Source organism: Perca fluviatilis, chromosome 8 (genome assembly GCF_010015445.1).
Source record: "Perca fluviatilis chromosome 8, GENO_Pfluv_1.0, whole genome shotgun sequence".
NCBI lineage: Eukaryota > Metazoa > Chordata > Actinopteri > Perciformes > Percidae > Perca > Perca fluviatilis.
This window is the reverse complement of record NC_053119.1, coordinates 35,204,880-35,217,907: the sequence shown is the minus strand read 5'-3', so window position 1 is coordinate 35,217,907 and position 13,028 is coordinate 35,204,880. Positions and strand designations below refer to the sequence as shown.

At 41.7% G+C, this 13,028-nt stretch overlaps 1 protein-coding gene, 1 long non-coding RNA gene and 1 other non-coding gene across 3 annotated transcripts; 2 read left to right on the top strand and 1 right to left on the bottom strand.

Moving 5' to 3' along the window:
* Positions 1-385: 385 nt before the first annotated feature.
* On the top strand, positions 386-2,741 carry LOC120564426. Its single transcript, XM_039809370.1, has 3 exons — positions 386-889; positions 1,088-2,099; positions 2,422-2,741. The coding sequence occupies exons 1-2, from the start codon at positions 783-785 to the stop codon at positions 1,761-1,763; spliced, it is 783 nt and encodes a 260-aa protein (XP_039665304.1). The 5' UTR covers positions 386-782; the 3' UTR covers positions 1,764-2,099; positions 2,422-2,741.
* A 1,517-nt stretch (positions 2,742-4,258) lies between these two features.
* LOC120564427 lies at positions 4,259-5,989 on the top strand. Its single transcript, XR_005640104.1, has 3 exons — positions 4,259-4,756; positions 5,353-5,446; positions 5,527-5,989. It is a non-coding gene; the product is annotated as an uncharacterized LOC120564427 (long non-coding RNA).
* A 987-nt stretch (positions 5,990-6,976) lies between these two features.
* On the bottom strand, positions 6,977-7,048 carry trnaw-cca. The gene has a single exon. It is a non-coding gene; the product is annotated as a tRNA-Trp (tRNA).
* Between the last annotated feature and the right edge of the window lie 5,980 nt (positions 7,049-13,028).

Below are 13,028 nucleotides of genomic sequence, written 5' to 3'. Positions count from 1 at the left end.
CAGCTGTTGCTACTGTCATGCTGCACTGTCTCTTCATGTGGCACATTATGTTTGGCACATTGTATGGGTCACTTCTTATATCATAACAAGGTAATACAATGTGTAATCAAGTGATGACTAATTAACAGTAATGCAAATGTTAAATGCCCTAATACCTGTTGATACTACTCTTAACCTTGCAGTTTTGCACATATCATGTAAGACTCAATTTCACCAAAACTCTCCAGAAAGTGCTAAGAAAGTGTTTATTTTTCAATTTTATTTATATATATATATATATATATATATATATATATATATATATATACACGTCAATGGCACTTAGAGAGTTAATATGAGGTCTCTCTCTCTGACAAAGTAAATCAAAGTGATGTGTACGCGGCGGGATAAAAGAATATAAATAATAAAAATAAAGAGATTTGAGAAGATTGGAATTTTTTTAACAAAGCTTTTCTTGTGGAAAACCTGATGCGGCCCAGCCTCACCCAGACTCTGCCTCCAGCGGCCCCCAGGTAAATTGAGTTTGAGACCCCTGCTTTGGAGAGTATAGGGATTCAGATGGCTGGAACGGGATCTCTGTGTCTGCACACTACCTAACTGACTGCCTACTGCATGAGTACAAACACCAGGAGGGTGCTATCACAAAGCTTCTTCAGGGCACCTTTGGACAGGCTTTCTGCTCAGACCACACACGGAAAGTTGTTAGGAAGGTCACCTTTTCATCTGGGACCATGTCATCATATGCAGTCACGAATGAGAACTGGATGATCCTTTGATGGGTGATGGTGCAGTCTGAGACAGAAAAGTCACTGAAGCCCATGTATGAAGGTATAGCACACTGCTACAACACTGCAGGCATAGAGAAGGCACACTACCAGTGGGTAGACAGGTAAGATATAAACAGTATATTTTACTTTCATTGGTGACATGAACAGCTAATAATCACAATGAACTTTGCTTTTAATTTTTCATAATTTCACTTTGCGTTTATTTTATTTTTATGACTGAATACACTGAAGTGTAAATAGGGATTGATATCACTGCTTTAACATTAATGGCTATACTGTGTCTCTATTTCTTCTTTCAGGGATTTCTGCGCTGCATTTAAGGTTGCAGAGTCTTACACAGGAGAGCATATGAACTGGGATGCTTGGACAACTACTAATGGCATTGTTGCTGATGCTACTACTGGTGACCTGCTGAACACCTGTGCATCAAGATCCCACTACAATGAAAACATAATTATCAAGCTGGACTTGTTCCACTGTTTGAGACGGTTCCTCCGTGAGCGTGTGTCAGAGCATCATCCCCTGTACAGTTCCTTTGCTCAGTTCCTGTCGGCAGCCTTTTCAGTGGTGGATCAGGAAGACCTGCAGAGGCTTAAAGAGGCATATGCCTTCTGTGGCATTCAGCCTACCAACCCAACAAAGGCACACATTTGTCAGCACTGCAGGACCAGAATTCCACAGCCTGAGGAGCTCGTCAAGAGAGTCGAGGGAGTTTTCCAGCACTTTTACCTCGCAACTGATCCAAACGGCGTTCCTCTCTTCAAGCCCTCTATGCTGAAGACATGGCGCATTCAGCGCATACACATCTTGCGCGAGTGCCTGAGTGATCCTGAGGTTGAAGGTGGGATCTTGTACAGGCACGGAGGAACACTGCAGCTAAACCACGTGCAGGGGGAAGGTGCTAAAGTTCCTGTGTGGATCCCCATCAGAGGCAGCCAAATGTTCACCTCCCAACTGTCTTTGATCCAGCTTTAATGGCAGAATTAAATGCGTTCTCTGAAAGAGTGCTGGGGCACGTGAAGTATGCAGCTTTTCATTTCTCCGGCAGAGACACTGGAGAGAAGTTTGGCTTGGAATATGTTGAGCCTGGTTGCCGCCAAGTTCCTCTAGACTGGGATAAGCACAGGAGCAAGACAGACTGAACACCTGCCCTGAATCCCCCTCCTCAAAGCAGCCCACCCACTGCCCAGGCTGAGCTTCCTCAGTCATCTTCCAGCTCACCAGCCAAGCTGTTTCAGTTTGCTGCATGACCTCCTGCTGTTAAACCAGATGTGACTCCAAGTTCAACTCCTGAGCCTCAGACAGAGCCAGGTAAACATTTGACACTTGACAAAGTGGTGGACAAAACTTCTGTATCAGTAGCAGTGCCTAGGTTTCAATCATATTAATAGCCTTTAGAAATGAGTTACATCTTCCTTTTCTTAGAGAGGAGACAATATGAGAACTTTATGTCATGTGTTATTGAATAGACTTTTACATAAACATAATCATCCATCAGCCATTTTCTAAACAAACTTACCAACTGGAAAGTGAGTTTTCACCCATACAAGTGTATGAATTGTTTTGCTGTTTGTTTGTTTTATCTTTTTTTGGGCCAGAATGACTTATTGTACTCTGTCTTTTGTTGTTACAGAAACCAGAAGTCCGCTGTCTCTCCCCTTGCTTTCCTCACCATCTGGTGCTCGCACTGGACCTGTGAAAGAGTTCCAGGAGTCTGCCTTTTATAAGTCAGAAAAACTGAGGTGGGAGGTCGAAAAGGGACAGTGACGGACATTGAGAGGGGTGGTGGCGGGGGGGGGGGAGATGTTTAGTGTGTATATACTGTATATTTTGCCCATTTCATATTTATTTTACATATTTAGTTTTGTGTATGTGTGACCTTGCACTATGGGGCTTGGTGTGTTTAAACTGTCATTGTTGTATTTAATAAACAAGACATTGCATTAACCAATATTTACATGTCTCATTAATAAGTGCATAACATTAAGAGAGCAGTAAAATGTGTATAATTGAATGCAAAGGTTTTAAGAAATTGTAATGTTACAAATACTAAGAAAACTGTAATATAAGGGAAGTCAAGTATTTCATACAACAGTGTCATTATATATTTTTAGTATATATAGTATTTTAGTATTTAGTAATATATATATTTTGTTTAAGGTATTTACTTGACTAAAGATTAAAAACATACTAATAAATACCTATTTATCTTTATTAATGCATCACAGACATTGCCCAACTGGGATTCGAACCTGCGTCCAGATAATAATTATTAAATATGCAGGAAAAAACGCAGCTTGTTCAGCACCTTGGACAGCGTTAATAATACCGCAACTTCATTGGCTGTCACTGGCTTCCACCTAGGCGTCGGGTCTTATAGAGACAAAGTCAGACAACTGTAAGTCTCCCAACAGACACCAGATAATTAAACTAGGTAGCCTATTATCTTCATTATGCCAAATGTCATTAAAAGAGTATTATGTAAAAGCTTATAAAAAAACTATGAAGACGCAATGATTGCGCAATTTAAAAACGTAAGCAACGTGGCGGATTTGAGACTCAGCTTCCAGAAATAGCTCCATGCAGCCGAGATAGCCGGGGCTAGGAGAGATAGAGCGAGGTAGTATGGAGTTCTACAACGCTTTATCAACGCCCGCCTCAGAAGCTACAACTTCCAGCTTCACAGTCTCGCAGCCACAACGCCACTTACAGATGTTGATATGGAATCGAGCTGGTTTTAAAGGCCTCCAATGTCGACCATGTTTCACTGAGGGTGCGTATTTGTTTTTTCTTTTCATTTCCATGTAGGACATACTCTCTGTTTATTCTCATGTCGGACACACTCTCTCTATCTCATAGTCACTGCAGACACTGAGTTCAGATTTTAAATTGCTTTAGTTTTCAAATTATTGCCGTTGATTTGGCTGAGGATGCCCATTGGAATTGTGGGTAACGCCTGATACGTGCCATGTAAAAATGAATGTATGCGAATTCTCATGACTCATCCATAAGATGGGAACTTTAATCAGGTATATATGGTCACGGTGAGTTGGGCTCTAAGCTAAATCACATTTCCTCTAGCCACGGCTGCCACTGTAGTACTTTCTCAGTTATTTTGTCGGCTGAAAATGCGAGCCCATTAGATTGTGTTGTCGTTTTGTTATTTTTTAATGTGGCCTCTACTCGCTTAGAATCGAACCCTCATCTAAAGCGCCATGAGGCCGGCATGCATTACCATGTTCGGCCACAACGAGGTGTCAATGGGCAGGTGGCGCTCTTTCCCAATGACTCACAGATCTGATGCTCATCGTTTACAGTTTTTTACATCTGTATTAATACAGTGCTTTTCTAGTTTTAACAAGTAGCCTACTAAAAGAACTTTTAAATATTACAGGAACCATTCGCACATAGGTGTGTGTGTGTGTGTGTGTGTGTGTGTGTGTGTGTGTGTGTGTCTCTGTGTGTCTGTGTGTACGTTCTTATGGGGTGGGTGGGGGTGAATAACCAGTGATCAGTAAGTGTGGCCCTGATCTAAACATCTGATCTTTTCTCTGCCCTTGTCCTCTTCTTCCTCCTCCTCCTCTTCCAACTCTTCCTCCATGAACTTGTCCTGAGGTACATCCCATGTCCCTTATTTGATAGGGCCTCGACTCCTCTGTCCTCGACTGAACCGGAAGTTGTTCCGTCCCTTCTCAGTGAAGGCCGTCTCAAAGCTCTTATTTCTGTCCTGAGGGCCGAGGAGCGAGCTTCGAGGAGGGAACACCTCGGAGATATAGCCGATATCAGCCTTGCCTGAAGCTGTGCAGATCTCTGGGTGGGAGGGACTAAGACGCGAGGAAGGGAGGCAAGTGGAGGACTCCAGGAGGCAATTTAAGCAACATGAGATGCAGCTCTGGTTGTCGTCCCCTGCCTCTCCCTCCTACTCCCCTTGCTCTCTGTCTATTGTCGGCATCCACTGTTCGAAGCAGGTAATCTGACCTTTGACCGATTTATAGGCCTATACTAAAAAGCAGTGATTAGTGATCAGTTAGTGATCAGTTAAGCAAGTAGTGTTTACTCGTGTGAGTGTGACCTGGTGAAAAAGTGTAGCATTTTGATTGGTTGTGTTTGGAAAAGGACAGCAAGTCACTTCCTGTCAGATTTTTGTGTCTTAGGTAGAGAAGCGTGTGTAGTGTGTTTTATGCAATTGAAAACTGAGTGAAAGGCTGAGAAATAGCTCATGGTCTTGGACATTTGGTGTGTAGTTTTGCTCTTTAAATGAGAGGTTTCAAAAATCGGTTGACAAGATTTTGTGTGTAAGTAGTTGTAAAAAACTGGAACCTATTATGAAGCCTGTTCTTTTCATCTTCTGCAAAGTAATTACTTAGGCAAGTTAGGCTGCCCTAATTTTAAACTCTTTAGACTTTTCAGGATTCATAAGACACTAGGTGTTTCTCAATGTCAAGGAAGGATTCTTCGCAGCCAGAATTTCGAGGATGCTACATCAAACTAATGTAACGTTAACATTATACCATCCACAGCGTTATACTGATAGCTTTCTCTTTCTTTTCGTCTTTTCTGACAGGGACTAAGGAACAAACGGAGACGTTCATACGTCTACGTGTAGGCAGCAAGCAGCTGTTTACCAGGGGGAGGGACACCGCTGCGAACGGATATTGGTGAGAAGCTACGCTATTGTTTAATGTTCACAAGTAATAGCTGTGTAATCTGCTTTTTATTCCCCCCCTCATTCACATAGGCTTATTTTGGAGACGATGGGGATCGGAGGGAGGGAGGGTCTCCCACGCCCAGGCCAAGAAGAAGTGGGACAACCTAAAAATAAAGTGGGAGATATTTACTTTGGGGGTATTAATGTATGGACATAATTGTTATGCACATCTTAATGTAACTTGTGATTTTTGAAGTAAGCCTTGGATGTTAACCTGACAGACTTGGGCCTGCTGACAGTAAGTTTAGATGTAGTGATGTGTACTATAGTAGTAGTAATATATCATCACAACAACCTTTTGATCTTCACTGTTTAGGAATGCAAGTGTCCTGCCACAGGTCAGGGGACAGAAGATGGGAAGGCGCCGGCAGCAACTTGGCCATGGTTCACCCTCATGGACGAGGCATTAGGGCAGTCTGCGGCAGTCACGCCCCCCTGCCTTATTGCCTCGATCCAAGAGGACAAACCAGGGCCAAGCACTGCACAAGAGGTAGAGGAGGAGGAGGAGGAGGAGGGGGAGGAGAAGGGAGAGAGTGGATCCATTCCTCCAACTCATCAAGGAGGACATAAAATATCAGAGAGAGGCAGATGAGAGGAGGGAAGCAGAGGCCGAGGTCAAAACGTTTTTTTTTTTTACTGTTAGAGAGGTTGGCGGAAAAATAAAAAAATAAAGTAAATTAAATGTAACTGGTTTTGTCTTTGCCCCTTTTTTAATTATTCAATATAAACTGTCTATGTCCATTTAAAAAAAATAGTAACAAATTATTTGCTGGTAAAGTAACAAATAACTAGCATGTGAAGCCTAGAACAATGTACTGAACAATATCTTCACCCTTATTTACGTTTTGTGGTTAGGTATTCCAAGCTCTACAAAAACATTCATTTCATCTTGGTTACAAAGAAATATTTATTTAAACATTTATATATTGACAACTGTATACATGAAGCAAAACATTAATTCAAACAACATTCTCATATCTACAACTATATACAACAACTTAAACATTTACAACTATTATACAACAACTTAAACATTTACAACTATATACAACAACTTAAACATTTACAACTATATTCAACAAGACCAACAACAGTCATAGAAACAAAAAACTTTCTTTTATGTAATAAAATAATAATTCACCTGGGAAAAATAGTTATGGTCCAGAGGTGTCCCATGCAGTGCAGACACCTCGTTTGGTGGAAGAGCAGCGCTTGACCCCCATGCTACACTTTTTCACCAGGTTACACACTCTCCTCACACGAGTAAACACTACTTGCTGAACTGATCACTAACCAGTTGTTGTTGTTTTTAACGTGCTAGTAAGGATTGTGAATTTAATTGCTAGTCCAGTAATTTCATTGCCCAGTAATTCAGAGCCCGTTTTCCAGTTCTTGATGTGATAAAATCTCCAGCATGTGATCAAGATACCAGCCTATCCTGTCTGACCATTGTCCAATGGAGCAAGAGAAACAGAAACATTGACCCTGACATGATTTGAACATGCAACCTTCTGATCTGGAGTCAGACATGCTACCGTTGCACCACAGAGTCTGAAATCCTGTTTACCAAACTGATGACAAGTCCAACACTGGGGGGGGGGGAGAGACATTGATTAAAAACATTGTAGTAGTCAGTTTAAAGGTGAGTTATAAAGGCTATTTTCAGGTTCATACTTGTGTTTTGTGTTTCTTCTAGGACATGTTTATATATTTTGATATTCAAAAGACACTTTATTTTCATATACGGCCCATGGGTGCAGCACCTGTACTCTCTGTTGTAGAGCTGTCTCTTCAAAATCCTTCCTAAAAAGCCCAGTCTGCTCTCATTGGTCAGTGTTTACAGGTCTCTGCATCATTGGCATCTGAAGCTTTTAAACCAAAAACTAAACAACCAGACAAGTTCCAGCAGGAATGTGATCTGAAATTGGGGAGAAATGAACATTATGTGCGTCTACCACCAGCCTAGACGTTGTACTGCCCTCTACTGTTTAATATGCGGCTACAAGCTCCCCTCTGCCTTCCTGCACTAACTCCAGATGGGTCACCAAAGAAGCTTTATAAAGCCCTGAAGGTAAGTTATGGTTAACATGTCTCCAACAAATCCACCAGTTAACCATAATGTTAAAGATTCAGTAGCCTACTATATAAATATGGCAGGGAAGATAAATTAGGTATTTTCTCCATATCTCTTAGGAAGTTGTGCCAGATTGTGCTCTATTTTCTGCCATGTGTGACAGCAGTGAGACAGACACAGCTTCGGAGTCAGGCAGTCAGATTTTCACCAGCTGTCAGGGAGAGCAGGATGCGCATGGAGAGGAACCAAATGTGTTCAGCAGTTTAGCTCAGCCCCGCAGTGAGCATGCTAGCACTCTAAACTGTCTAAAGTGCACAGCATTTTATGATACATTCATTACTCTGAGACCTGATCAAGTGGTAGAACTAGAGAGAAACACCAGAAAGCAAAGTAGAGAACCGCATGATGCGCGCAAGCTGCGCATAACAGCAAGCACAGCCAGCAAAGTGCCTCAGCGTGAGACAACTGACCCAGAGAAGTTTCTTGCTGTATCCAAGGTTCCAGGGGAGTCGGGCCACAAGGTATGTGTTCAAAACTCTTATTCGCTGATGGTGTTGGTTCACTGAACATCTAATGTGGTGTGCACATTTAAACACAGGATCCAGTGCCGTTCCAAGGTTTTATTGTTGTCAAGGCAGGGAAAGGTTTACACTGGTGGCAGGTAATTGGATGAATGGATGCATGGATGAATGGATGATTTTGTATCAGTAATGCATCCACAGTCTGCACTGCATCCACAATCTGTACTACGGTTTTCTCTTAACATTAAGCAGGATGTCACCCTGAAATATCACTCCTCTCTTTGTTCTGCCTGGTTTGTTTGGAGGGAAAAGAGGGCCACAGGCCTGAAGGGCGGAGTTATATAGATTGGATAGGGGCGTGGTTTTAGTGGTGATTGACAGTCCATGAATGAGGCAGGTCAAGTGGGAACTTGATATTTAACAGTATGGGAAGGAAAGTGAGGGACTTGCAAAGGAGCATATTAAAGAGAGGGGCTGCAGAGTGATTGACAAAGGGTTGGTGGTGTGTGCAGGAGACCCATGGCTGGCAGCTAGCCCTGATGGTATCATTGATAATAAGCTACTAGAAATAAAATGCCCCATCACCCTCAGTGCATGCACATCCATTAATGATGCATTCACTGCTAAAAAACAAGACATCAGAGTGGAAGACGGGCAGTACATTATGAACCCAAAAGGCCCCGAAGGCTACTATAGTCAGGTACAGTTAGGGATGCACTGTCTCGGGCTACAAACAGCCAGTCTTGTTATTTGGACCCCACTACAACACCTGGAGCTTGATGTGCCTTATGACAATGACTTTGCCATCACATATATGCAAAGGCTACGTAGCTTCTACTTTAAACACATGTTGCCAAAAGTTGTGGATGAATTTGTAGAGGGAAGACTGCAGTTGAGCAACAACTACATGGAAATGTTCTCGAAAGCAGCTCATTAGTGCAGAATCAGAAAATGATTTATTGCCAAGTCACACTTATAATTTATTTGCCTTGGTGGTTGGTCCAAACATAAACATATTTAACATTGATATGAACTAAACAGTAAATACAGAAACAAATATGTACAATATAACTGATAGATGTATTTTAAGTACAACAATTTGATAACTGTTTAACACTGAGAAAAAAGAGGCTGTATGAATTAGTGCAGGATGTGCAAATGTTTATGATATATAGATCTCATGTGTTGTTTGAATGATATAGAAAATTGGTTCCATTCAGAAAGCCTGGGAGAAGAGGAAAAAAGCTCTTTATCGAGATGATCTGTAGATGAGGATTTGTTGTTTGTATATACTGTGTGTGTGTGTGTGTGTGTATATTTGTATTCATGTATTTCTCTGAAGGATTTGTATATGCGACTGGAAGACGTTTGCTAAATAAGTTTGTGTTTGTTAAACTAACTAACTCTAGACTCAGACCAACATGGCAGGGCAGAAGGGACATGGCCTGTTTTTTTCTGAAATTCATCAATCAATCAATCAATCAATCAATCAATCAATCAATCAATCAATCAATTATTTATTGCTAGTTGTTGGTGTTCATTACTGAATCTATACTGTATTCAAGGTTCTAAATTAGCACCGTTTACCAGCCAAATGCTGGTGAAATATGCAAGTGGCTGGTAGATTTGCTTCACTCACCAGCCAAAAACCCAATGGTAATCTATTGAATGGCTGGTAATATTTGAACATTCATTAGCCATTTGGCTGGTAGACGAAAATGTTAATTTTGAAGCCTGACTGTATTACTGACTTAGCGTTACAGGGAGGTCATATAGTAGCGATGAATGTAGTAACGAACGTAATAATCAGTCCTGCTTTATTTAGGTACCAGTGGTTTCCCCAGATTTGAAAGCGCTGCACAAACAGTCAATAAAGACTGTTATCGTTTCTCCGTTTGATCATGCTGACTGGCAGGGTGTTCCTTCTGAAAATTCTGTAACACTCCAGTCTTCCTATGGCCCTTTCCACGTGGATTCTCACTCGTGATATTTTTCTATAGTGTGTCACCTCTAATCCTGTCAGTTGTTTTCTTCCCTTTGTAGATGCTGGTATGTGGAGACGGACACATTTGGTGGCAAAGTATTCAGGAAAACTGAAGCCTCGATCAGCCATTATGTGGTCTCCTTGTTCAAGAAGGTCAATCAACGCAGAATTCTTTGTTATAACCTTGTCACTAGCATGACCCCCCCAGACTCTTGATAAAAATTGAATAGCCCCTGTTGGACTAATGTCAATTAGGAACTTCACAGTATTATGTGACTTGTAGGTGATTGCTCGTGTTTGCAAACTAGTTGGCCTCTCAATGAACACTTCACTACAGTCTATTATACATCTGACATGTTGGAAAGCTGTAGTCTTGAAAAGGGTGGGTAGATTCCTTCTGATATCTTTTCTGGATGGCCACTGGACAAGGCATTGGAACTCTTTAGCCCGGCCATTACCTCGAGCCATTCATGGAAGATGTATGAGACAGTTCCACAACTCACTCTGAAGCGAAAAGCTAGGTCTTGATGAGTTAAGCCTAGACGAAGCTTCATCAGGAACACGAGAAACTGCTCAGGATGGGTAAGTATGGTTGATGATGCATTCCATTTTGTTGTCAGGTAAGTGAGAATGGTGAAAAACACAGAGGCAGACAGACAGGTGTTTTTCTTGAGATTCCAGTTTTTTCTCCAGTAAAGCCAGTTTTGTCTTCAATTCAGTGTTTTCATTTTGTAGCTGGTCAATGTCTGCCATTGACAGATCTGTACCCACCACAGCAGTGCATTCCTCTTCATGGTCAACATGGCTGACCTCTATGGAAGGTGAATCGATGGACACAACTAGAGATTGTCTACCCTGGCTTCTCTGGTACCTCTCCAACTTCTGGGAACCATGGATGTCTTCTTTGTGTGCAAATATTGATGGAACATAATCTGGGTGACATAGGGCCACTGATGGTGCACCTAAAATAAAACAAGTGACAGAAACAGTTAGTGTTGACAATACTGTACATTGCTGAGCATCATACATTCCTGGCATAATCCATATATAGTTACATGTACTGTAGCCTACATCCCTGTGTACATGTTCATTCCTGTGTAAAAAGTGAACTATTTTTATGATAAAACCATGATCACATGAGACACAAACTGGGTCTAGAGGGTAGCATCCTGGAGCAATTAAATTACTGTAACTTTAGGTTATTTATTTGTATAGCGTATATTGATGGAAAAACAATGTTGCTCTTATGTTTTGGGTAATCTTTCTCAGGTTACCACCACAACAAAAATACTCGGGTAATGTAACGATGTCAAGTAATTGGAAACGGGTGTCACAATACTAGTCAACATTTAGCTAAAGCTGTCAACTAACGTTACAACACTGGCACCGTAGCATTGATCTAACGTTACAGTTTAGCTAGGTAGCTACAATCAATTTAGTGAAGTAATTTAGAACTATTGCAGGTTTTTTTTACTGGAAGCTAGCTATCACTTAACATGAGTTTGTTAGCTGAAACGAAGTCCTTGAACTCTTGCCTGGCTGCCAAGCTTCTCTTCGCACAGCGGTGATCCATGCTCGCCCGTCTCCCCTCTTCTTTAGGAAACCCAAACATTTTTATTTTGTTGAGATTGCGTTTGTTCCTGAGGTTAGGTTGCACCCAACAGCGCAACAAACCGGACCCAACTTCAGTCTGCTCATTGGTCTCACTTTCACTGCGTTTGTAGTCGGTGCCATATTCGCCGGTAAAACCTAGCTAAATAGTAAACAGACGCAGCTGGACCGGAAGTTAACTTTGGGCCAGACGCATCACCATGACAACTCCGAGCGTTTGCTGAACCCGTCATTCATTTTACATTGCGTTTATCAGGCGTTACCCACAATTCCAATGGGCATCCTCAGCCAAACCTAACCAAAATCCAATAATTTGAAAACTAAAGCAATTTAAAATCTGAATTCAGTGTCTGCAGTGACAATGAGATAGAGAGAGTGTGTCCGACATGAGATTGAACAGAGAGTATGTCCTACATGGAAATGAAAAGAAAAAACAAATACGCACCCTCAGTGAAACATGGTCGACATTGGAGGCCTTTAAATACAGCTCGATTCCATATTAATGTCTGTAAGTGGTGGTGTGGCTGCGAGACTGTGAAGCTGGAAGTTGTATCTTCTGAGGCGGGCGTTGATATATCGTTGTAGAGCTCCATACTACCTCGCTCTATCTCTCCTAGCCCCGGCTATCTCGGCTGCATGGAGCTATTTCTGGAAGCTGAGTCTCAAATCCGCCACACTGCTTACGTTTTTAAATTGCTTCATAGTTTTTTTTAAGCTTCTGTCTTTAAATGACATTTGGCATAATGAAGATAATAGGCTAACTACTTTAATTATCTGGTGTCTGTTGGGAGACTTACAGTTGTCTGACTTTGTCTCTATAAGACCCGACGCCTAGGTGGAAGCCAATGAAGTTGCGGCATTATTAATGAAGTTGCGGCATTATTAACGCTGTCCAAGGTGCTGAACAAGCTGCGTTTTTTCCTGCATATTTAATAATTATTATCTGGACGCAGGTTCGAATCCCAGTTGGGGCAATGTCGGTGATGCATTATTAAAGATAAATAGGTATTTATTAGTATGTTAATTTTCTTAATATACAAAATATATATATTAGTAAATACTAAAAAAAAAAAAAAAAAAAAAAAAAAAAACGGGGGCAAAAAAAAGAGGGGGGAGGGGGGGGGAGGTACGACAACCAGAGCTGCATCTCATGTTGCTTAAATTGCCTCCTGGAGTCCTCCACTTGCCTCCCTTCCTCGCGTCTTAGTCCCTCCCACCCAGAGATCTGCACAGCTTCAGGGAAGGCTGATATCGGCTATATCTCCGAGGTGTTCCCTCCTCGAAGCTCGCTCCTCGGCTCTCAGGACAGAAATAAGAGCTTTGAGACGGCCTTCACTGAGAA

What these genes read in the sequence shown, in the direction of transcription:
- LOC120564426 (XM_039809370.1), top strand. Translation starts at nt 783, where the DNA reads ATGGTGCAGTCTGAGACAGAAAAGTCACTGAAGCCCATGTATGAAGGT. An exon ending in CACTACCAGTGGGTAGACAG is followed by an intron (nt 890 to 1,087) that starts GTAAGATATAAA and finishes TTCTTCTTTCAG; the next exon opens with GGATTTCTGCGCTGCATTTA.